The 23,716-nt window shown below is 35.4% G+C and overlaps 1 protein-coding gene across 5 annotated transcripts in view; it reads right to left on the bottom strand.

Moving 5' to 3' along the window:
- The window catches only part of LOC121732130 (NAD(+) hydrolase sarm1), a 97,065-nt gene that overhangs the window by 10,029 nt on the left and 63,320 nt on the right, over positions 1 to 23,716 (bottom strand). For all 5 annotated transcript variants that reach the window (XM_042121938.1, XM_042121939.1, XM_042121940.1 and 2 more), the window contains 3 exons: positions 4,302 to 4,457; positions 795 to 955; positions 78 to 528 (listed from right to left, as the gene is read on the bottom strand). In XM_042121938.1, coding sequence (XP_041977872.1) covers positions 78 to 528; positions 795 to 955; positions 4,302 to 4,457 — 768 coding nt within the window. The remainder of the gene's footprint in view (positions 1 to 77; positions 529 to 794; positions 956 to 4,301; positions 4,458 to 23,716) is intronic.

Genomic DNA, 23,716 nt, shown 5'->3' with positions numbered 1-23,716 from the left:
TATTTAGGCAAAAACCTTTTTACACTATTGAGCTTAGAATATTTTGTGGTAGGTTAGTAGGCAGTAAAAAAACTTACTTGATGATAGGCGGCGTTTTGTTCTGCAGTCAAGCCTTCCGCTTGCAACAGTCTGTGTGATGCTCCGGCTGCGCTGTGCTCGGCGTATTGCATGTCTCCATGCTGCAGTCTTCTCATTCTCGTACTGTTGGCCGCTGATTTGGAAGCACTATAACCATCTGTCACTACTCTCGTGGAACTCGCTGAGGTCATTCTGGAAGCACTGTATTTCAACTCGTTCGCTGCACTGGACCCCACTGCTGCTGCCGAGTTGCTCGCTAGTAAACACTGTTTGTCGGGAGGCGGAGTGTCCGATTCCGGGAACGTCACTAACGGTCCATCACCGGTTAGGTCACTCATGTCACTCATAACTTCCATGTCTCCCATTCCGTCGCTCAGGTCCCGGATGTCGGGGATGTGCCTCTCCTTCATGTCGTCTTGATCCACAATATTCTCCATTGAGCTTCTTAATCTGCAACAATTTTTATTATTTAAACCAAACTGAATAAAATCAGTATATCGAATTTTCGTTTTTTGTTAGCGGTTCCGTCAAATTGGAAATCGAACCGTCTTTTATGTTTGACGGAGTTAAACTACATACAAACGAAGTCGGGGCTTAACTGCGGGGGAAATTTGGCTGCGGGCCAAGGACGATCAGGTGGGCTAGCGACGGTGTTATCTTTTGTACGCATAGAAAAAATAATGTCTGGGTAATTACATAAATACAATAACAAATACCTCTGTCCGAAGTTCATGGCTGCGCTATTGCTGAGCGTTTTCATTTCGGATATGGAACTTTTCAACTCTGTGAGATCTGATTTCATTGAACTGGCTCTTTGTGAAGAGGACTGCACGCGCTGGCTCGAAGCAGCGCTGCTCGAAGTCGTGCTCGAAACCATCTGAAATAAAAGAAATAAGCATATTAGTATTAACAATTAAAACTCCAACTTTTTGTACATGCTCTATGTTGTACCTTTTTTAGCTCTAGAATAACAGCAAACTTTATAAATAAAAATTTCCACAAAATAAAAATGAGCGTCAACAGGTCTGACATGCAGACACTAGCTCCGCAGTCGTTATCTAGACAAGAACTGTTTGTGTGTAGACTTCAGTGCCAATGCCACATGAGCTCACGCGGGCGTTTTGGCGCACTCGCAGACATTATATACAGCCCTACAATTAAATCGAATGTGACAAAATAAGCAAATATAAAAATAGCATATTAAAATATTTCTAGGATTTGATATTAATAACAATTTGTTGAATCTAAATTGATTAGTCAGATTGATGACACAAAGTGATACTAAATTAATTTGGCGAGGCTTATTGATCCGCAGATTGCAGATAGATGGTGCAATTTTAATATAAAACGTAAGCGATATGCCCACACAATAATAACTTTTATATAATATATTACTAGATGATGCCCTCAACTCTGTTGCGCCAAAACTCGTTTATCGCGCGGGAACCGTACATTTTTTTAGAACAAAAGGTATCTTATGTCCTTTCCCAGGACTCAAAGTATCTCCATGCCAAATTTCAGCAAAATCGGTTCAGCGGTATAGACGTGATGAGGTAACATACAGACATACACACTTTCGCATTTATAATATTAGTATGGATTGATGACAAAGTAAATTAATTTGGCGAGGCTTATTGATCCGCAGATTGTAGATACATGGTGTAATTTTAATATAAAACGTAAGAGATATATAATATACACAATAATAACTTTTATATAATATTATGAATTCTTTTATATTATGTTGGCTACATAATATAAAAGAGGTAACCCTGACATTAAAGCTTCGTATCAAGTTATTTATTTATTTTACTGTTAGAATAAACACATAACATGAAATCTATATATTAATACGTGAGCCAAAAACTTTGTATCGCTTTTGACGAAAAATGGGGAAACGTAGGTGAATGAAATTTTGCACAGTTATAGTTTATATGGTGAAGGAGTGCATCGAGCTAATATTATTTTGAAATTATGTTTTTATCATACATTTTTTTAACAAATAAAACATTACACACACTACAACATACACACAAGGAAAAATGACAGATTTTTGAGTGACAAGCCTATACAAACGAGTTATACTCTTTTATTTATGGTTGAAGTCTGTTGACAACAAGGTGACAAATTGATTTTAGTTTTTTTATTGAATCTTAGATAAAAACTATTAGACAACGCTTACACGGCCAGTCTGAGATCAGCTGAGTCCTAGGACTTAACCTTTTTTTCAACTCTTGCCTCTAGAGGCAAGAGTTGAAAAAAATATGATAGAGACAATATTTTTTTACAAAATATAGGTAGTAGACCTAATGTCGTTGAGACTAAGGTCGAATTTCGACCATTGGGCGATTTCTAGTTGTGTATAATTATATTATAGTAATGGTGATTATCATAGAATAGTTACTAATAAATGAAAATAAATATCAATGATTCAATGTCTGTAGGTGGAATGCGAAGACCATGAACTAAGATGTTAATGATTGTAAACATGAAATTACATGTCATAGAATATTGTAGTTACCGAGTATATATGTATATACAAAATATTATTGAGGATCCATTAAAAATAGTGTGCATTTTTATTGTTTAAAAAAAATTGACACAATCTGGAAAAAGGGGTCAGCTAGAGCAAATTATAATAATAACTCCCGCATCGGTTTCGGTGACGGTGGCCGGTTTCATTGAAACCAGGCCAGTTACGCAGGAGTAATTTTATAGTGCCCAAGTGTGTGCGCGGTACAAGAGCACTCTCTATTCCTTTACTCTCATAACCCAGTGGGACGGAAGACCGACACGACTGGCGAGAGATCAGGCGCAGGATCGACTTTTTACATGCCCGTCCGACGCATGGATCATCTTACTTGTCAGATAATCAGGTGATCAGCCTGCATTATTCTAACCAAACTTGGAAATAACATGTTTCCAACGCGGGAATCGAACCCACGACCTCCGAGTCAAGAGCCACGCTCTTAACCACTGGACCACGGAGGCGTTAGCAAATTTTATAGGTAGAAAACAAAGCTCCCCTTACAGTATAGGATGTTAACAGTATATAATATAAAGTTGAACTAAACAGACCGTTTTACTGTCCCTACGTTACGAAACGTTGCTCTTGGTTTCGTGCCAATGGAGCCAGTCCACTAGCTGTTGGCGATTACTAGGCGAATTATCGTAAACATTTCACGACATTTGCGTTTAGATTATAGTAATGATTTGGTAACGATTATAAATTCGAACACGTTAAGTTGACAAATGGCCATGGAGATAAATTATTAATTTGTCTATATTTGTATTAGACTTTGGTAAAAATAATGTGATATTAGAGCTAAGCCAACGTCAATATAAAATTAGCGTTGTTTCTGAAATCGCTTAAAATTCAGAGTTCAATATTAAAATATAAATTTTAAACGCTTGTTATTAATTTTCTATTCCTTGATATATTAAATATAGTTGAGTTAATAAATTGTGGGTTAAGTGGACATCTGCAACGTCTAATTAAGCTATTGTAATTTATTATCCAAAAGTACCTTTAATTAGAAATGCCAAATTTCTAATACTATGATAAGCTACATAAATCGATTTCATTCCAATTCGTTACTCAACACACTAATTAGTAATCAACAAACTATTAATTTGTGATTTATGTTCGACCAATCCCACTTCTGATGCGGTATCACGGCCGCCTTCGCCAGCATTTCTATCGCCAACCGCTACTCCAACAATGCGTATTTTATGTTTATGTGTTCTTTATTTATTTTCCCCGTACCCGCGCTGGCTGAATTCAAAATAAACTGGTCATTTTATGAACCAAACGAGGCCGCATCCGAAATAGCTCCTTCTATTTGCGTCCAGTGCTATTCCCACGAAAGTTGCAAACGTAAATATTTATGAAGTTTGGACACGAACAAGGTGGGAACACTCGTGATGTAATAGAGCCCTGATGACCCGAGAACGTTTCCAGTTTACCTTGATCTTTCCAACTTTCAATCGTTTAATGTACGCGTAATTTTATATGCCTTTTCGAATTTAATACGGAGTACCTCTGACCTTTTCTATGTGAACCTATCTTAAAACAGCGATTTGCATATCAATAAAAAAATACTTATAGCGAGATCCCAAAATGAATGTTGTTTTATGTGGTCCTTTAAAAAAAATGCGGAAAAAAAGATGAAAGAAAAACAGAAGAAGGAGACTAAAATACCAAACGAAGCAAATAATTTTACCTGTTGTTTGGATGACGTGGTGACTTGGGTGTTGAGTGACTGGTTCTGTCGGGAGAGGAGGCTGCTTTTCTTGATGTTGTCCATGACGGAGGCCAGGTCTTTGGCGCTGCCGTTGTGCTTTAAGCTGGTGTTGCCATCCAGATTGAATTCTGGTATCTGGAAAGAAAGAAATAATCGGTAAATATTTAGCTACGTTTTCTATAATGTAAATAAAGCTATTAATTGTATATTGCTTGTTAATAATAAGGAAGTCGTCAAAGGAAACTTCTAGCCATAAACTATGACCGTAAATATGGTAAAAGCCGTATTTGTATATTTTAAAATTTATATGCTTTAACAATACATGCATTTTAAAAAATAATGAATAAAAACAAATTTAGTGAAAAGATTTTAATCTGTGATTAATTATGTTAACCTCGATGCTTTTGTATCAATGCAGTCTATCTAAGTTAATTTCCGTTATTCCCCGAACACAAAATGTTGAGGCATTGTATTTACATTCAGAGTCAGATAATGCAGGTATTCGCGGAGTGTTGTAAATAATATATGTTAAACGGTGTACGCCTCACAATAGATACAACCTTCACTTCCATATAACAATAGTTTATTGCTTTTCTGGGAAATCTATTAAGAATTCAGCGCAAGGACAATCCGGTGCACTCAGCTAAATGGGGTTAAAGGAACCATAGGTCCAACGCTATCTCTAAGTCATGAGATGCAATATCAATATAATTTACGTATTTAAAGCTGCGTTTATACAGGCTCTTGATAAACGCGATATGGACAAGTTACGCAAATTCTACGGAGAGCACAATGGTTTCAAACAATGCGGCTTTAAGATAAAGCAGGATTATTGCAAAGTATCACGCCCTTCGAACGATATAAATAGCGGTTTACGATCCTAGACTTATCATTGAATTGATAGATTTGATTGCTTCGTTACCTGATTGTTGTCTGTAACTAGATTTTTAATAGTAGCAAGTTATACTTCAGTGTTTGGTTAGGTTTGGTCTGGATAAAATTAAGATGAACATAATAAAATAAAATGAAGATGTCAAAAATGACAAAGTCAGCAATGCAATGGGGAACAACTACTATGAATGGGCAATACCTTACGGGTAATAATACGGCAATGTTTCTTACATAAGCGGTTTTATTAACGATCAGCATACAGCTGACATGCATAGAAAAAACAAAATGTAATTTTCCACTGTTTTTAAAAGCATTCGATCTGAATTTTAATGGCTTATTACTGGCTTATTATGGGAAGGAGCTCGTGTAAACGCAGGCTAAGAGGTGAACGTGAAACAGCATGACGAATATTGATGGCGCCGCCTACGGACACTCCATCAAAAATGTTTGGACACGCCAACACAATCAAAACGTGTCAATCAAACGACACCGAACAATAACTCTTGATCAGCGTAATCCATTCACGGCGGTTATTTCAAAATACTATGTATTATACTGTCTAATTATGCATCATACTGTATAGACTTTGTAAGAAATTATCGCCTTGTCAATTCTAACGTACGCATACAGTTTTATTGTGAACTGGTAGCACGATTGTAAAATTTGTTAATGTTGTTATAAAGGTGTCGAAGGTTGGATGCCTGCAGTAGCTCTACCATGAGTTTAAAGCTATAGTATTTATCGATACTCGATACAGACTACGTAAATATTTAGTATGGCGATTTTAGTTCCACACGAGGCGCTGTTAAATTTGCCATACTAAAAATTTACGGTAGTCGGTATCGAATATCCAAAAATACTATAGCTTGAAATTCATGGTAGAGCTACTGGTTGGTAGTTACATAGTTTTGCTTTCTTTCCTCCTTTTATGAACGTTATTCCACGCATTTCTTATTGCAATAAACCATGAATAAATTAAAAAGGTTTATGGTTAGGTTAGTTATATCATCAAATAATATCCAAAATCGTTTAATTCAATAAAGAACATTTTTATATCTACCCACAAAACATTTTTCTGTAACATTAAGAAACAGTTTCTCCTCCGTATTCTGCGCAAATAAATGAATTATGAATTATGAATTAGAAATCATAAATTGTCTTTTATCTTGTTAAGATAATAACGAAACCTAAGAAAATATGTTAAGGTTAATAACGATCAATTGAAAGATCACAGATAACTTAATGTAAGTGCAAGTGATATGAATGGCCCACGCGCATGAATCAAAGCTTTACTAGAATTGAGATCATTGTTACAGCAATTACACAATTGTCATACTGGCTCTACCATGGGTTTAAAGCTATAGTTTTTATCGATACTCGATACCGACTACGTACATTTTTTGTATGGCTAATTTTACAGCGCCTCTAGCGGTCACTTGCGGAACTAAAATCGCCATACTAAAAATTTACGTAGTCGGTATCTAGTATCGATAAATACTATAGCTTTAAACTCATGGTAGAGCTACTGTATGCTGATTGCTGATTTAACAATAGTACCTGAGATGTTTTTTCAGTAATATGCAAAAAAATAAGACAAAAGGAATCATTTAACCGGGTGGGGCTCCGGCGTAGGACTTATTTGGTCAACTAATTACAAAATCAAAAAGAAGCGTGATACTTATTACTTATTATAACTGAAAAATGTGCGCTTCTCCCAGGAATTGTCTCACTCAAAACCTGTTAAATACTAAATTTCATGGAGCTTGTTGTCGGAGAACCAAAAATATTATCAATTATCATAGACACAAGATCGTCTCAAGATAAGTGCAAGCGATATGAATGGCCCACGCGCATGAATCAAAGCTTAACTAGAATTGAGATCATCGTTACATCAATTACACAATTGTGAGACTGTATGTTAATTGGCTGTCTCTGATTGCATCGTACGCAGAATATGACGCGGTCTGACGCTCGCTTATGTCATAGGGCAAAAAAAAGTCTCAGGCCAACGTCAGGTCTTGATAACAAGTATAAACACGAAAAAGAGCCGAAGTCTGCGTTTATAAACCAAATGGATTTGGTGGAATGAAAATTTTGTGAGACTCTTCCGGATCCGAGATGAATCATAATGCCCTACCTAAAAAATACCAAAACCCAAGAAAATCAATTATGAGTTTTTTTACTTCCGCCCTACCTGTAACTAATGCTGCCCTACCTCAAATCTGACTCTAGCTACAGCCCTGGATGAAAAGAATAAAACTCTTAGTAATAAAGGAACATTTAAAAAAGATTCCTTATCCTTATGCCTTACACATTCACATATGAGGCAGCATGTGTGTAGGCGAGTGGAACAGCAACGTTCGGAGCCGTTCGAGTCATGAGAATAGAGCCCCCCGACCCGTGCCCGATAAGGTTAGGAATTCGATTACATAACGATACTATCCTGAGTCAAGTGATGAGTAATCTGTAAAAAGTCGCGATCCGGTACCAGGTCAATTGTGACCCGCGAGTGAGTCAGCGCGACGTCACTCTACGTCGGTACCACGTGTATTACAAACACGTATTCTCCCGACTAAATAGTAGTACAGTGATAAAAATATAGGCTCCAGATATCTATATATCCATAGCAGTTAAAAATTATGAAAACTTCTGATGGGAAGAATTGGTTTACTTACTCCATGCGACAGTGGAGAATTGGGACTGAATTAGGAAGATGAGCAGGCATCGGACTAGCATTAGATGCCCGGCAAAATTGTTTATCCGTACTGACTTCCATTGATGCGAACATTGTAAAAGTTAATGTATGTATGTCCGTCTAGTGTATGTTGTGGAGATAAATCCCGGTTTAATGTGTGGTTCCCGTGTGACGAATTGAATATCGGAGAGGGCAATCGTAATTTTTAATACTCCGAAGCTAGCGCTTGGAATATAAGTGTTTACCGATTTTCTCCATTGGAAGTGGTAATTAGGAAAGCTAGAAAGCCTAAACAGACAGTTCTAGGTAATATAAATATGCAGCTTCGTGTCGAAAATGAAGCGAGTGTCATTCTGCGCGCGCGCACCCGAGCCTCTTCTTGGTAAAGGCTTTCCAAGCATTACTATGCGCTCTGCGTTCGTTAACTGTCGATTCCTTTGCCTTTCATACCTACTATTGATTTCATTATGATAGATTCATTCAAACTTATAAACCAGATGTAGCCTACAACTTCGGTTGTCGAAAAAAGTATATATATATATATATATATATATATATATATATATATATATATATATATATATATATATATATATATATATATATATATATATATTAATACGTGAGCCAAAAACTTTGTAACCCTTTTTATGAAGAATGGGGAAACGTAGGTGAATGAAATTTTGCACAATTATAGTTTATATGGTGAAGGAGTGCATCGAGTTAATATTATTTTAAAATTATGCTTTTATCAAATATATTTTTAACAAATAAAACGTTACACACACTACGACACTACTACTAGAAAAAATGACATATTTTTGAGTGACAAGCCTATACATACGAATTATACTCTTTTATTTATGGTTGAAGTCTGTTGACAACATGTTGACAAATTGAAAATGGATTATTGTTTTTTTTTATTTAATTTTAGATACTATTAGACAATGCTTAAACGGCCAGTCTGAGATCAGCTGAGTCCCAGAGACAAGAATTGAAAAAAACTATGATGAAGTCAATATTTTTTACAAAATATAGGTCCTAATGTTGTTGCAAGTAAGGTCGAATTTCGACCATTGGGCGATCTCTAGTAATAGCTAAATACGTCTTATTATAATTCAATTTAATGACTTCAAAGTTTCTTTCATATTTTCAATTTTACATCAGTTTTTAAAATTGAGACTCTGTTACATAATATAAAAAAACCTAATATGATATGATATCAAAATATCAATTGCTTGCCATGTTATCAATGACCATCGTAGATATATCTAGCTATGTTATCTATTTTATCATCTCTATCTACAGTCTACACGATACTATTACTTAGAACTGAGTTATTCAAGTAGGCGTAGGCGTAGGTACCTACTACCTATATCACGAAGGTATATTGTGTACACCATAAAGATTATAGTGGCGTGTGCAATCGAAGGATCTAGTTGTACTTTAAGGTTGGATTTATATGCGCCCGTAGTCCGTACGAACGCGCGGTTTGGCGGCTAGCTAGGTTACAAGTAAATGTAATGTAACGATTTATTTAAATAGCGGCATATTTACATAATACTAGCTGTCCCAGCAAATGTTATTTTGCGATGTAAAGTATTTCGCCCATATTATTTTATTGGAGTGACTAAATAAGTATGGCACCATGGCATTGTCCATCGCTATCCCGTCGCACAAACAATGGTCACCGTCAGTCTCGAGTTGTAATAATTTACTGTTATTTCTTCAAAAAATGCACTTATCAATATAAAAAGTAGCCAGTAGCCGATTCTCAGACTCTGAATATGCATATAGGTCATCAGTAAAGCCGTTTCGGAGGAGTACGGTAACTAACATTGTGACACGAGAATTTTATACACATGATTACATTTGCTCGCCATCTCGCAATGTAGCCGCCGAACCGCGCATTCGCGCCGCTGCATATAAATCCAGCCTAAAAAGGTTAGGTTAATCGTTTGTACCTTAAGGGTCTATTTTACGGTACCTTAGGAACAATATTCCGATTTGTTCCGCAAATTACCTTTACGCGCAAAATTTTATTCCCCGCGGGTGAAAATTAACCTTTGATTCAAAAGATTGTGTTTTCAGATTAAGTTAATATGTGTTTTAACTTTCAACTGGAGATCGCCCAATGGTCGAAATTCGACCTTAATTTTAACGTCATTAGGACTATTACTTATATTTTGTAAAAAAATATTGACTATCATATTTTTTTCAATTCTCTTGTCTCTAGGACTCAGCTGATCTCAGACTGGCCGTGTATTGTGTAAGCATTGTCTAATAGTATCTAAGATTCAATAAAAAAACTATAATCCATTTTCAATTTGTCACCTTGTTGTCAACAGACTTCAATTATAAGTAAAAGAGTATAATTCGTATGTATAGGCTTGTCACTGTCATTTTTCCTAGTGTGTGTGTTGTAGTGTGTGTAATGTTTTATTTGTTAAAAAAAATGTATGATAGAAGCATAATTTCAAGATAATATTTGCTCGATGCACTCCTTCACCATATAAACTATAACTGTGCAAAATTTCATTCACCTACGTTTCCCCATTTTCGTCAAAAGGGATACAAAGTTTTTGGCTCACGTATTAATAAATAAAATAAAAAAGCCTTTATTTCATAGACGATTATTACACTAAGAATAAAAAACTAAATATGTAGGAATTAAACTAATTATTAATCATCCAGAACCCCTCCGCGGGTGAAGGCCTCCTCCAGAGATGCCCACTTTTCTCTATCTTGGGCTATGTTTGTCCATCGTGGCCCGGCTATAGATTTTATATCGTCTGCCCATCTTTTAAGCGGTCTGCCTCTGTTACGCTTACCGAGCGGGCCATTCCATCGTGTCACTCTTATGGTCCAACGTTCATCCGACAATCTGGCTACATGGCCGGCCCACTTCCATTTTAATTTATGAGCGTAGCACAAAGCATCCGTTGCTTTTGTTTCCTCTCTAATTTTTGTATGTCTAATTTTTTCAATTCTTCTTATCTTTAACATGCTTCTTTCCATGCCTCGTTGGCATGTAATAATTTTTCTCTTTACTTTAGCTGTGTATTTCCATGTCTGGCAACCGTAAGTTAGACACGGTAGCAGGCAGCTCGTCATGGTTTTTGTTTTTATGCTAACTGGTAAGTTACTTTTGAAAATCTCTTTGAGACTCCAGTATTTATTCCAGGTCAGTTGAATACGTCGCTCTATTTCTGAATAGTTGCTGTCTTTTCCGAAACTGATCTGTTTTCCTAAGTAAACATATTTATTTGTGTACTTGAGTGCTTCGTTGTCTATTTTTATTATTTTCTCCAAGCTATTAGTCATGATCATTGTTTTGGATAAATTCATCTCTAAGCCCACCTCTCTACCCACTACATTAAGAGATTCTATCATGCCCTGTAGTTCAGATACTGACTCAGATAGAAGAGCCAAGTCGTCGGCAAAGCGAAGGTGGCTTAGGTATTTTCCGTCTATATAGAGTCCTGTAGTTTTCCAATCCAATTTTCTTATGATCGATTCTAGGATGGATATGAACAATTTGGGAGAGATCGGATCGCCTTGTCTTACGCCGCGCTTTATGGGGAAATTCTGACCGACTCTGTCCAGTTTTACTCTGCCAATGTTGTTGTCATATAAACTTTTTATAACATTTATGTATCCTACCTCTACTCCTTGCTCTATCAGCGCTTTCCAGATACTTCTATGTGAAACTGTGTCAAAAGCTTTTTTGTAGTCAATAAAAGCTACATATAGAGTTCTCTGTCTCTCTTGGTATTTTTCAATTATTTGCTCCAGGGTGTGTATGTGGTCGATAGTAGAAAAACTCTTTCTAAAACCGGCCTGTTCCACCGGTTGTTCACTTTCAAGGGTAGCGCTTATTCTTAGGTTGAGTAGAGAAGAGAACAGCTTGTATAAGCAAGGGAGTAGGCTTATAGGTCGATAGTTTGCTATGTCGTAGGGGTCTCCTTTTTTATAGATAAGAATTATATTTGATACCGACCATTGTGATGGAATTTGAGAACTCTCCAAAATTCTGTTGAAAAGGTTAGTGAGGGGTAGAGCAAGTACCGATTTGGCCGTTTTTATTGCTATGTTGGTTATATTATCCGAGCCTGGGCATTTGTCCGATTTTAATTTCTCTATCGCTTGAACAGTCTCTGTTATATGAAATGGTGTGATTTCTTTAGAATACGCGCTAGACCAGTCAATGTCGTCCACATCGTAGATAACGCGTTCTTGGGCGCTGTAGAGTTCTTTGTAGAAGTCTGTTGCAATTTTAATAACATCTCTGCGACTGTTTAGCACTCTACCCCCGCTTTTCAGTCCGTCTATCCAATTTTTACTAGTTTTCAGCTCTTTAAAGGCTTTCCTAGAGCTTCCTGTCTGGGAGAGGTGTTTCTTGATATTTTCCAATCTGTACTTTGTGTAGTCGTGTTTAATTCGTTTGCTAACTAGTTTGTATAGTGCTGTAAGCTCATTTTTCATTGATCTTGTTTTATGTTTAGTATTTTGAAGTATGTGCCTTCTTTCCATGAGCGCTAGAGTATTATCTGATAGTATTTTGTGTCTTTTATGTTTATTTTCTTCCGGTGGCCGAGCGGACTGGAGGCTTTGAGTGATAGCATTTTGTATGAGGTCATAACACGTTTGAATAGGGATATTTTCTTGTCGATCTAGTGAGTTTTTTAAGTAGGTTTTAATACACTCTTTGTATTCTGTTATCCCCTGCAAGGTATTTAATGTAGAGTTCTGAGTGTTATTAAAACTAGAGCGGCTATTTTTTTGTTGAGATAGAATTATGGTTGCTCTAACAGGCCTGTGATCCGATGAATAATTTAGGTTTAGTACTTCAGAGTTTTGAACGATGCTAGGTTTGTTTGTCAGGATATAATCGATTTCGTTTTTATATTTTCCGTCTGGTGAGCGCCATGTCCACCTCTGTTTTGGTTTTTTTATAAAATATGTATTGATAATTGCCATTTTGTTCTCGAGAGCAAAGTTTACCAGTCTTTGGCCTCTTGGATTTCTTTCTCCGTAACCATTTGGCTTCATTATTAAATATTCGTCGACTCTAGGTTTACCTATTTTTGCGTTAAAGTCGCCCATGATTATTAAAGTGTTATATGAGATTTCCATAGCTCTGTACAAGTTCTCATAAAATAGTTCAATGTCGCTATCACTTGCTGTTTCAGTTGGAGCATACACCTGGATAAGTGTCATTTTTTTACCATTTACGGCTATGTTTAGTAATGCAACTCTATCTGAGATCCCTGTGAAGCTCTCTATTATATTTTTGTGACATTTTCTTATAAGAAAACCAACTCCATACTGTCCTTGAGTGACTCCTGTGTGGCATAGTATATAGTTCTCGTACTCTAATATTTTTGTGCCCAAGCGACGTATTTCTGATAAACCTATTATATCATAATTTATATTTTTTAACGATTCCGCTAGTTCTATCAGACGTGCTTCGGACGAAAGCGATCTAACATTGTATGTAAGTATAAAGAATTTATTTTTTGTGCTACTGTTCTCTGGAGGGTTGTGGTCGTAATCTTCCAGGGTGACCAGCCGTCTTGGAAGATGTTGTTTATTTTCTATACTCAAATTTATAATATTATTTGTTGCAGAGGGGGGCGATAGTTGCTAGAACGTTTTGGCTGACTTGTTGTTGTCTGAAGAGCTGGGAGAGTTGTTCAGATCTTTGTTGACTAAGAAGCTGAGCATGCTTGGCTTTCCAATTCCTTCACACTGGCTTAATTTTTTATGCGTTTGGGTCTGACGTATTAATATATAGATATTTATATTACTACTACGTCGATGAAGGAAATGTCTACAATAAGCGTGAATGAAGAAATTTTAGGACTAGAGGATTCTAAAGAATCTCTACATTTTTTGCGACTAGTAACCAAGAAAATAAAATCTTAGTTCTCGTTTCTAGGTCTTAGGCTTGGATCTAGAACTTGTTAACAAACAAATCACGAAATATGGAGACATTAAAACTTATGTTATTTATTAAAGTTTTAATAATATAATATTATTAATAATAATATATAACATAGAAAATAGAAATGGTTGGATCATCTATCTCTATTATCTCATCTCAATCTGTCTCTCTCTCTCAAATTAAACTATTGCCCAGAAATAATAATCTGCCGTCAAGATTCGTAACGATGTGCATAATGTAGAGATATAATAGTTGACGAAGGTCAGTACTCGGTGCAAGCGCTATGTCACGTGATAACAACAATAAACATAGTACATACAACATAAAACATATAGTAGAGTATATGCGATGCACTTTGGAGCGCACTTAAACGTAGAGCCGATGTAGAGCCGATTTGATACTTTTTCGAAAAAAATATGGGTTTTTATTAAGCGTGCTAAACAGATCATACCACAGAATATTTATTAGTAGTAGTATTTAAGTAGGTGCTGGCATGGGACATGATTGTATATGGAAGCAAAGAGCTTGGCCAGAAAATCTACCTCGTTTTAATTTGGGGCCAATTTGACATTCGAGGCATGACAATGTTAATGGCGTAACTTTTCGTTGTAGAATATGAAGATTCTTTCAGCCAAATATACGTGGTACTATATTTAATTTTCTTCTTAAATAAATATTTATTTTATTCGATCATTCTTCTTTGGTTTGGCGGTAGTTTTAGCTATAATGAAGCTTAGCTAATAGCTTATTATAGCTATCAATCTTTTGGCGATAAATCTGTACCTATGTAATATCAGTTGTTTTTACTACCGGTGTTGTGACGGTAAACGCTAAGTTGAACTAATCTATTTAGAAGGGTTATAAAATTTAACCGGTTAGACATTTTAAACCAGTTCTGGTTATGTATATATTTACATGTATATTGAACGTAATAGTGACACGTTCTCAAGATATCGAATTAGATTATATTTCGTTATTTTTTATGCTTATTGATTCTAATTTATGCCTATTTATAAAAGTACACTCTATGGTCCCTTAATTCATTGGCTATACAAATGTCTTTTACTATGTTGACACTATACAAAAACCTCGCCAGTCACAAAATTGTATACTTTTGACATAAACTAACATTTAAAGTTTTGAACTCATAGCTTTGACCGTATTTCAATAACAAGATTGATTTTCACAACTTTAAGAGTTCGGAGAAGTTAGGCTAACTTTTAGCTCAAGTATTGTACTACGAATTCTTCCTATTCCTTTGACGTTTAATAACTTTTCTTTTAACTTTCGTTTGCCCTTTCAGCGGGTACAATTAGAATGCATCGCCACCATTCATCCTAAATTATCGGCGTATCTGCCAGGTTATTTTAAACTTCCGGTTCACAAGCTCCTCTGCTCATTTTAAAATAGAGTTCAAAGCACATGTAGCACATTTGTGATAACACATTGCAATTATATTGATAATATTGTGACTGATTAGAAAAGTGTCACTAAATTAAATCAAAGCTAATTCGGGTGTAAAAACGAACCGTATGTGTTCGGCAGCGTCCATATCATTCCATTTGTTTTCACAATTCACTCGCGTTCGCGTCGCGGTTACGTGTCGGTTACGGAGCGGTTGCGGCGTGACTGCCGGTCCTCACCGGCCGCCACAATGGCTAATTAGAATGGCGAGTCCGCGCGGAGGGGGGGGGGGACTCCTACGGATCTACATATCCGTATATAATGAAAATTCTTATCAGCATGACAAATTGATAGCTTCTCTATCTTTTATTTGTGTCTTTGACCTGAGCGAGTTCTACGTAATCTCTACTGTGTTAAATGTGTTGATATTTGCTCTATATGTATGTATCTGACTACTAAATCTATTATCTACTCTAACCTACACTGCTTTTGTCTCTAAATTTCTCTTTGCAATAATAAATGCACTTATTAACAAACACTTAACATCTAGACTTGAATTGCTTATTTTAATTATATTTTACTAGATGACGCCCGCAACTCCGTTGCGCCAAATTTCGTTCATTGCGCGGGAACTGTACATTTTTCCCGGATAAAAAGTATCCTATGTCCTTTCCCGGGACTCAAAGTATCTCCATGCCAAATTTCAGCAAAATCGGTTCAACGGTTCGAGCGTGAAGAGGTAATAGACAGACAGACAGACAGACGGACAGACAGACAGACACACTTTCGCATTTATAATATTAGTATGGATGACTTTCATTTTATCCTAATAGTACTGGTAGTTATGTAAGAGTTTACGTTACAGAAAAATGTTTGCCAAAAATCGTAAAAATCTCTCATAGTCTCGTAATTAATACCAAACTGATTTGTATAGTCGGTTGTGTCAGGCAAATGACATTGAGAGGTCATTGACTCATCGGCCACCGTCTCGAAGATAAAATTAAACCAACACTACTTATAAGGATTATTGGACGATACTCTGCATCTGTAAGTTCACAAGGCTTAAAACTCAGCTTAGAGGCCATGAGGTTAGCAGGAAACGCTTAAAATATCATCCAAATAACTAGACTAGTCAGAAAACTTTATACAAAGCGCATTATTTTTGAAATTTTAAGTTTGAAATTATAGTAAGTACATATATGTGATGATATTATTATATCGTCGATGATATTATTACAAGGGTCAATTTGTTTTGTAAAAAAGATTACCTCAATTAATATAAGTAGTTTTTATTTTTCGTATTGATTTGATAATTATTATTAAACTTTTTCCTTGGTGTAATTCTTTAGACATATTTTAATCAAATATGATAATTATATAATGAAACAGATGTATGATGTGTTTAATATAGAAATATAGTTAATAAAGTAGACATATCATTTAAAGCCTAGCCCATAGGGCTTAAGATCATAAACAAGCCAGATAGATAAAACTACATAAACTTAATTATAACCTGCCTAAATTACTTTACCATACTTACTTCAAGACAACAGAATGACGGTATTGTATGATTTAATCTAGATAATGTCACTATAATCAATTTTGAACTACAATTTTAGTGGTAGTATGAAGTCACGGTGTTGCAAATGATCTAGTATTAAGTATGCAAATCCGCTGGACTAGGTATGAGTAAGTGCATGTTATTCATACGATTATTCATCGTTACGGTAAAATACGCTCGAATAAGGTAAAAATCTAGATGATCCGGTGATTTCAATCGATTAATACGTACGTAAATGAATAATTATTAATTAGGTAACGTTACACTTACATACTAATCTATTATATCATTTTATGGTGACTAAGTAGTAAGGACTTAAAGTTAAACAATTAATTCAAAATATTATGTGTATGACTTTATTGTAATGTAGACAAAAGAAGGAAGGGCATATCGTACCCACTAATGTAGCACTTTGAGACATATTATACCAAATGAAAGGGCTTGAAAAGTTGAACATTTTATTGTAGACGAAAAATCTCTAAACCATGGCAGAAAAAAGTTTATGCGGGTAGAAGGTAAGAAAAAAAACCGGCCAAGTGCGAGTCGGACTCGCGCACCGAGGGTTCCGTACAAACCTGCAAGGTTTACAAAGTTCGTTCATTACGACAATCGAGTCATAACTATGGTATTTTTATTGCAAAATGAAATTCATAACATTACAATGGGGAAAGATGGAGGAGCATAAATTTAAGACAAAGATCTCTTTATCGTTTAAGTAATAGCTCTACGCGTTCATGAGGAAAAAAGTAATAAGTTTATATTTATTAAAAAATATATATTTTGTAATGTAACTAAAAATTTAAGGTTTTCGGAATTTTTCCTTTATGTGTGCTATAAAACGTTGCTTCATGCCAAATTTCAAGATTCTAGGTCGACTGGAAGTACCCTTTAGGTTTTGATTCCCTTGCGAGTACTTGCGAGTTTCAAAATATGCAGCTTAAATTGCTGTTTCTTTTGATTGCGTTGACATAGAAGTTTGATTTTGTTACAGCTTAAAGGTATTATAGACCTGAGTATTTGGTATGAATTTCAATTTAATACCTCTACGCGTTTATGAGGAAATGGGTAGTAAGTTTAAAATTATTAAAAAAAAATATATTATGTGATGTAACTAAAAATTTATGGTTTTCGTAATTTTTCCTTTATCTATGCTATAAGACGTTGCTTCGTACCAAATTTCAAGATTCTGAGTTCACGGGAAGCACCCTGTAGGTTTTGATTCCCTTGCAAGTGTCGAAAATTTGCGGCATAAACGGCTGTATCTTTTGATTGCGTTGGCTTAGAAGTTTGATTTTTTCACAGCTTCAAGGGACAGTAGACCTGAGTAATTGATATAAATTTCAGCTTCATACCTCCACGCGTTCCTGAGAAAAAGGGTCTTGACAGACGGACAGACGGACAACAAAGTGATCCTATAAGGGTTCCGTTTTTTTCTTTTGAGGTACGGAACCCTAAAAATCACAAAAAACAACAATTTGTAGTGTTACTGGTAAGGAATCATTTCTGGAAAGTAATCGTATATGGCAAACTTGATGAAAGTGTTGTATTTTAGTATTATATTGTTTCATATTTTTAATAAATGTATAGGAAAACATGAAAACCTTAAAAATCTAACCTTTCCTCGATTTTATGTATCTTATAATTATAATTATTTTAGCTGCAAATAAAAGTTTATTCTATTCTATTTTACGTTATACGATATGTCTGGATTCCATACAAAAATGCCCCTTGTTCTTTGGCGCTTTTTAAGATACCCATATATGTAGATAATTTTATTAACATTGACCATTTTCTATCACGCAACTGTTATTTCAAAATTACCAAAATTATTTTATTTTTGGTTTATTATTATAAAATTAGTAATCACTAATCAGCCCCAAAATAGCATAACCCCGATACTTATACTTAATTGACGTGTATACATAGATGATAGAATACAATCTTTGATGTTACACTCTTTTTAATAACAAAACTATAATATAGTTTTGTTACTGAATAGAGTGTATTTGTAATTAAACATAATTCTTAAGAAACAAACGGTATTTCTCAGAACGGTGAGTAAGAGTCAAATCGCGCGAGTTTTCATACAATTTTCAATGAAGTTGTATGCGTTGATTCACTTTGCAAGTTGCAGTGTGACTCAGTTCCATTCATCTGGCTCTGTTTACTACGGATTGTGTCATCTACGATAACCGAAAAATTACTAAATAGACACGTAATTATTGATAACGTTTTGTCATATCCTAATTCGTCATGGTTGATAAGAATATCCAAGCATATTTTACAGATTAGTCGGGTTCAAGTCGGATGTTTGTTTAATGACACTTTACGTATTAAATACATCCAGCCAGGGGTAAGGCGAGCGAAGCGAACAAATCTTTTATGTACTTACTCAATTTTCAAGTCTATTGGTAACTATTTGTATATCATTGGCTACAGATTAAAATTTTCGTTCAGCGCTGCTACGCAGCGAACTCTATACAGGCTGTAACAAAACTAAGTAATAATAATTTAGGGTGTGTACGTGTTCCTTATAGAGAGTTCACTGTGAAAGTAGCAGCGCTGAAAGATCAATTTTTTTTTCACTTGTATGGGCAAGCGCCCCAGCGTCACGAGTTTCCCCATAAATAATTGGTCCTTCAGCGCTGCTACTTTCACAGTGAAGTACACACCCTAAAGTATTATCATTTAGTTTTGTTACATTCTGTATAAGAGACTCATACATACCCTAAAATATTCTCACATAGTTTTGTAGCATCCTGAATAAATAGAATTAGGGGTGTCCAGTAGCTCTACCATGAGTTGCTATCGAAAAAGTATACGATTTTACCGTACCCGATAGCGAGCAAACGTGCGTCGATATAGTTTTCAATAAAAACCGTACCATGAGTCATATAAACTCGCTAGCGACGACACGATTGTTTATGTAGTTTTCGTGTGTTTATAATAGTACAAAAATCGTAATGTAACTTCATAATTGATTTTGCTCTCTCTTTCTAGCTCGAGTAAAAGACAAAGACGGCATATGGCCTTAAAAACCCTACCAATTTAAAACACCGACTTGTTATTAGTAAATGTATGAGACAAATACATTCGTAAACTTGTATGCATTATAGAAGGAGAAGAAGAAGAGAGATTGCATATCGTATGTAAATAACGTTGAATGTTGACATTGTTCGATGAATTTTGGAAACGAATTTACGATACCACCTGTCAAATTGTTTACTCATGGTACCGATTCACATGAGAAACTGCTTAAAACATTAGTTGCTAGCGAGTTTTTATTCGATACGTATTTATTGTAAACTCATGGTAGCGATTTTAGTTCCACAAGTGACCGCTAGAGGCGCTGTAAAATTTTCCATACTAAAAATTTACGTGAGACGGTATCGAGTATCGTTAAATACTATAGCTTTAAACTCATGGTAGAGCTACAGCTCTTCTCGGGGAAACGTATCTCGGTACGTTATCATTGTGAATAAATAGAATTAAGTTACATTACATAAAAAAAAGTACTCTTATGAGAGTACATTTTTTTTACCATGCCTCCTATCTTGGCTGTTGGCATTTCTTGCGTCGTTGAATCGTTAATGAGGTATGTTCCGTTTATGATTTTATTACCGGCACACTAAATGGGCCGAACTGGCCCACATGCAACAATAGGTATTGTCAATCAATGACGTAGACATAATATACAGTAGGTTCGTGAACGTAATCACTAATCAAATATTTGCTAATTAAGGAAAACCAGCAGATCATTGGCACGCCTCCAATGGCCAACTTATCTAGATTAACTAGATCGCCCAATGGTCGAAATTCGACCTTAGTTTCAATGACATACCCATATTTTGTAAGAAATATTGACTTTATCATATTTTTTTTTACTCTTGTCTCTGGGACTTAGCTGATCTTAGACTGGCCGTGTAAGCATTGTCTAATAGTATCTTCTAGATTCAATAAAAAAAAACTATAATCCATTTTCAATTTGTTGTCAACAGACTTCAACCATAAATAAAAGAGTATAATTCGTATGTATAGGCTTGTCACTCAAAAATCTGTCATTTCTCATGTGTGTGTGTTGTAGTGTGTGTAATGTTTTATTTGTTAAAAAAACGTATGATAAAAGCATAATTTCAAAATAATATTAGTTCGATGCACTCCTTCACCATATAAACTATAACTGTGCAAAATTTCATGCACCTACGTTTCCCCATTTTTCCGTAAAAAGGGTTACAAAGTTTTTCGTTCGCGTATTAATATTATGATTGTGATTGTCAAAAGTAAAACATTGCCTGTATTAATTCCAGATTGCCAATAATTAGGTTTGCCTTTGACATTCGTGTTTTTATTGACATGATTCACTGGTCTCTTAACGCGAACAGACTAACCGTTTGAACTGTTTGCGTAATAGCAATACAATGATGATTCATGGTTCCCGGCTCACGTGCGCGTTATCACACGGAGACGGTACCTGCGCGTGAGTCATCGGCCCACCTCGACTTTCACAGCCTTAATTCAATATGTGACTATTTTCCTCCTTGACGAACTCAATATGTGACGTATTGACCTGCAAATACCAATGTAGTAATAGTAAAGTAATCCTAAAATAACTCGCAGAACTAAGCCACAACCTTAATATTCCATACGTGAAAAACCCTCATTGACGAATTCAATTAAGTGACAGTTTTTAATTTGGAAATATCTAGATTCTAGACATGTTGAAGTATTAGTTCTTAAATAACTGCATTGCTAAAGGCATTTAGGGTTAATCCGAATCTCACCAAATCTTAGTGGGAGGAAAGGTGTCAAAAGAAAGAAGGGCGTCGCGACGGCGTCTAAGAAAATACAAAGCATTAATTTTTACGCGCGTATTTTTCATGAGCACTGGAACTTATAAGATTTCTTCCATTAGGCTTCGCGGGGTTTCTTCGAGGTAAAAATGAGCATATTGTTTGGGGTTATTAGCCCCAATTTAAAAATGCACATTAGCAAAGACAATATTTTGGACTGAAAGTTCATAATTAGTTGTTATCACTAAAGCATCTCGTATTGAATTCATCATTGTTTTTTGCTTCATGCTGTTTTGCTGGCATTCCATAGGACCTGTTTAGTCCAAAACCATGACTCACTATAGCTTTTTTTTCAATAAAATTCTAAAATATAAATATAAAGTTTTATCTCATGAAGTCACCTTTAGTCAGACTGATTTTATTGCGTTCATAATTATTTATCTGTGCCATATGGGAAATTCATGCATATTGATTATTGATGTTGGAATTATTTATATTTTTGTAGGATTTATTGAAATCGTTATAAACCGTGTTAGTAATACAGAACATCCAACTAGGGATATGAATCAGAAATTGAAATTCTAAGAAAAAGCTGTCACTTGAGAGCTTAGCTTAGTTTAGGAGAAATGGGCTATTGTGATTATAATAATTTAACATAATTTTAATGCTCGCCATTTAAAAACATTTAGACTGAATTTTGTTAAATATTCTGATTACTCTTTTATGTCTAAAAAACTCCCTTTTAGAAATGACTCAATAGAATACATAAATTATGATCATCATAATAGATGATTTTTCCATTAAATAACATATTGCCTAATTTAAATAAAGTTGGTTTAGAAATTTCGTAAGCCGGATCACTATCAAACAGGATCTTCGTAAAGAAGGAACGGTATATTTACTCATGTTGAATATTGGTTAAATGATAATAATATGTACATTTTAAAATCAGATCTTACAAGTAATTAAAATAGTTGACAATCATGGTTAGTGAATTTCAGCCAACATGGTCTCCTTGTTTTAACAAGTACTGATTTTTGGTTTTATAGGCTATATAACAAAGGCTTTGAAATCTGATAGACATCTATCAGATTTCAAAGCCTTTGTTTTACATGGGGAAATGCTTTACGCATCCTTGGCGGATTGAGGCGATCGGCCGGGGTATGTGAGACTCCCCAGTAGGGTCCACCCACTAAAACCCCATGGTGCTCCACTCCCCGCTTAAGGCAGAGTTGCGGGTACGGTAGACTCTACTGCAACTCTACCAGCGATCGTTCACATCGTGCATACACGGGGGAGACTTCATAGCCTAAAAGAAACAAAATCTATAGACTATTATTTTCTAGAACGAAAAGGCTATTTGTAAACTAGTCGGCCATTTTGTTTACAAGTGGACTTATCTCTTATCAGGGCGGAAAAGATAAGAGTTATCCCGCGAAAAGTGAGTGAGTGATAACTTAAGTCTGTTCGTAAGAGGAAGAGGTGATTAGCCAGCGGATGTGTTGTCAGTGTCTTAATTGTTACTGTTGAAAGACTGACCCTTTTACAAGTAAAATATTTACACGGCGTATAAATGCAAGCTCTACCTAGTACCTACTTGTCTTTGCCTGGTATATTGAAAAGTCACGTGTTTTTTAATTCCTTATGCAAGCTCTACCTAGTACCTACTTGTCTTTGCCTGGTATATTGAAAAGTCACGTGTTTTTGCCTTTTCAATATGCCAGGTAAAGACACTAAGCATTGAACAGTTATATAAATATCTTAACAGAACAGGATAAGGGAGAAACGGAAATAGAATATAGAGCCATATCAAGTCTTCAAACAAGTAGTGTCATGCAGCCACGTCTGCTTATGCGGACAAAATATATGTTAGTCATTAAGGTATATATTGTATGGGCCTATGTAGCCTGATATAAATAAATAAATAAAAAATATACATGCATAAAAATCGCCATTAAGGTGACCCCTTGTTAATTTGGCTGCAGCGATAACGATTTTTCTCAACAATGACTAAAGCTAAGAAATTAAAGTTCATTGTCAGTATTCATCATGTCTTTATCTTTGAATTACCCATAGCATAACACGATTGGTCAACTTTTATAACAC

This window comes from Aricia agestis, chromosome 11, assembly GCF_905147365.1.
Source record: "Aricia agestis chromosome 11, ilAriAges1.1, whole genome shotgun sequence".
Taxonomy (NCBI): domain Eukaryota; kingdom Metazoa; phylum Arthropoda; class Insecta; order Lepidoptera; family Lycaenidae; genus Aricia; species Aricia agestis.
This window is presented reverse-complemented; position numbering and strand designations above follow the sequence as displayed.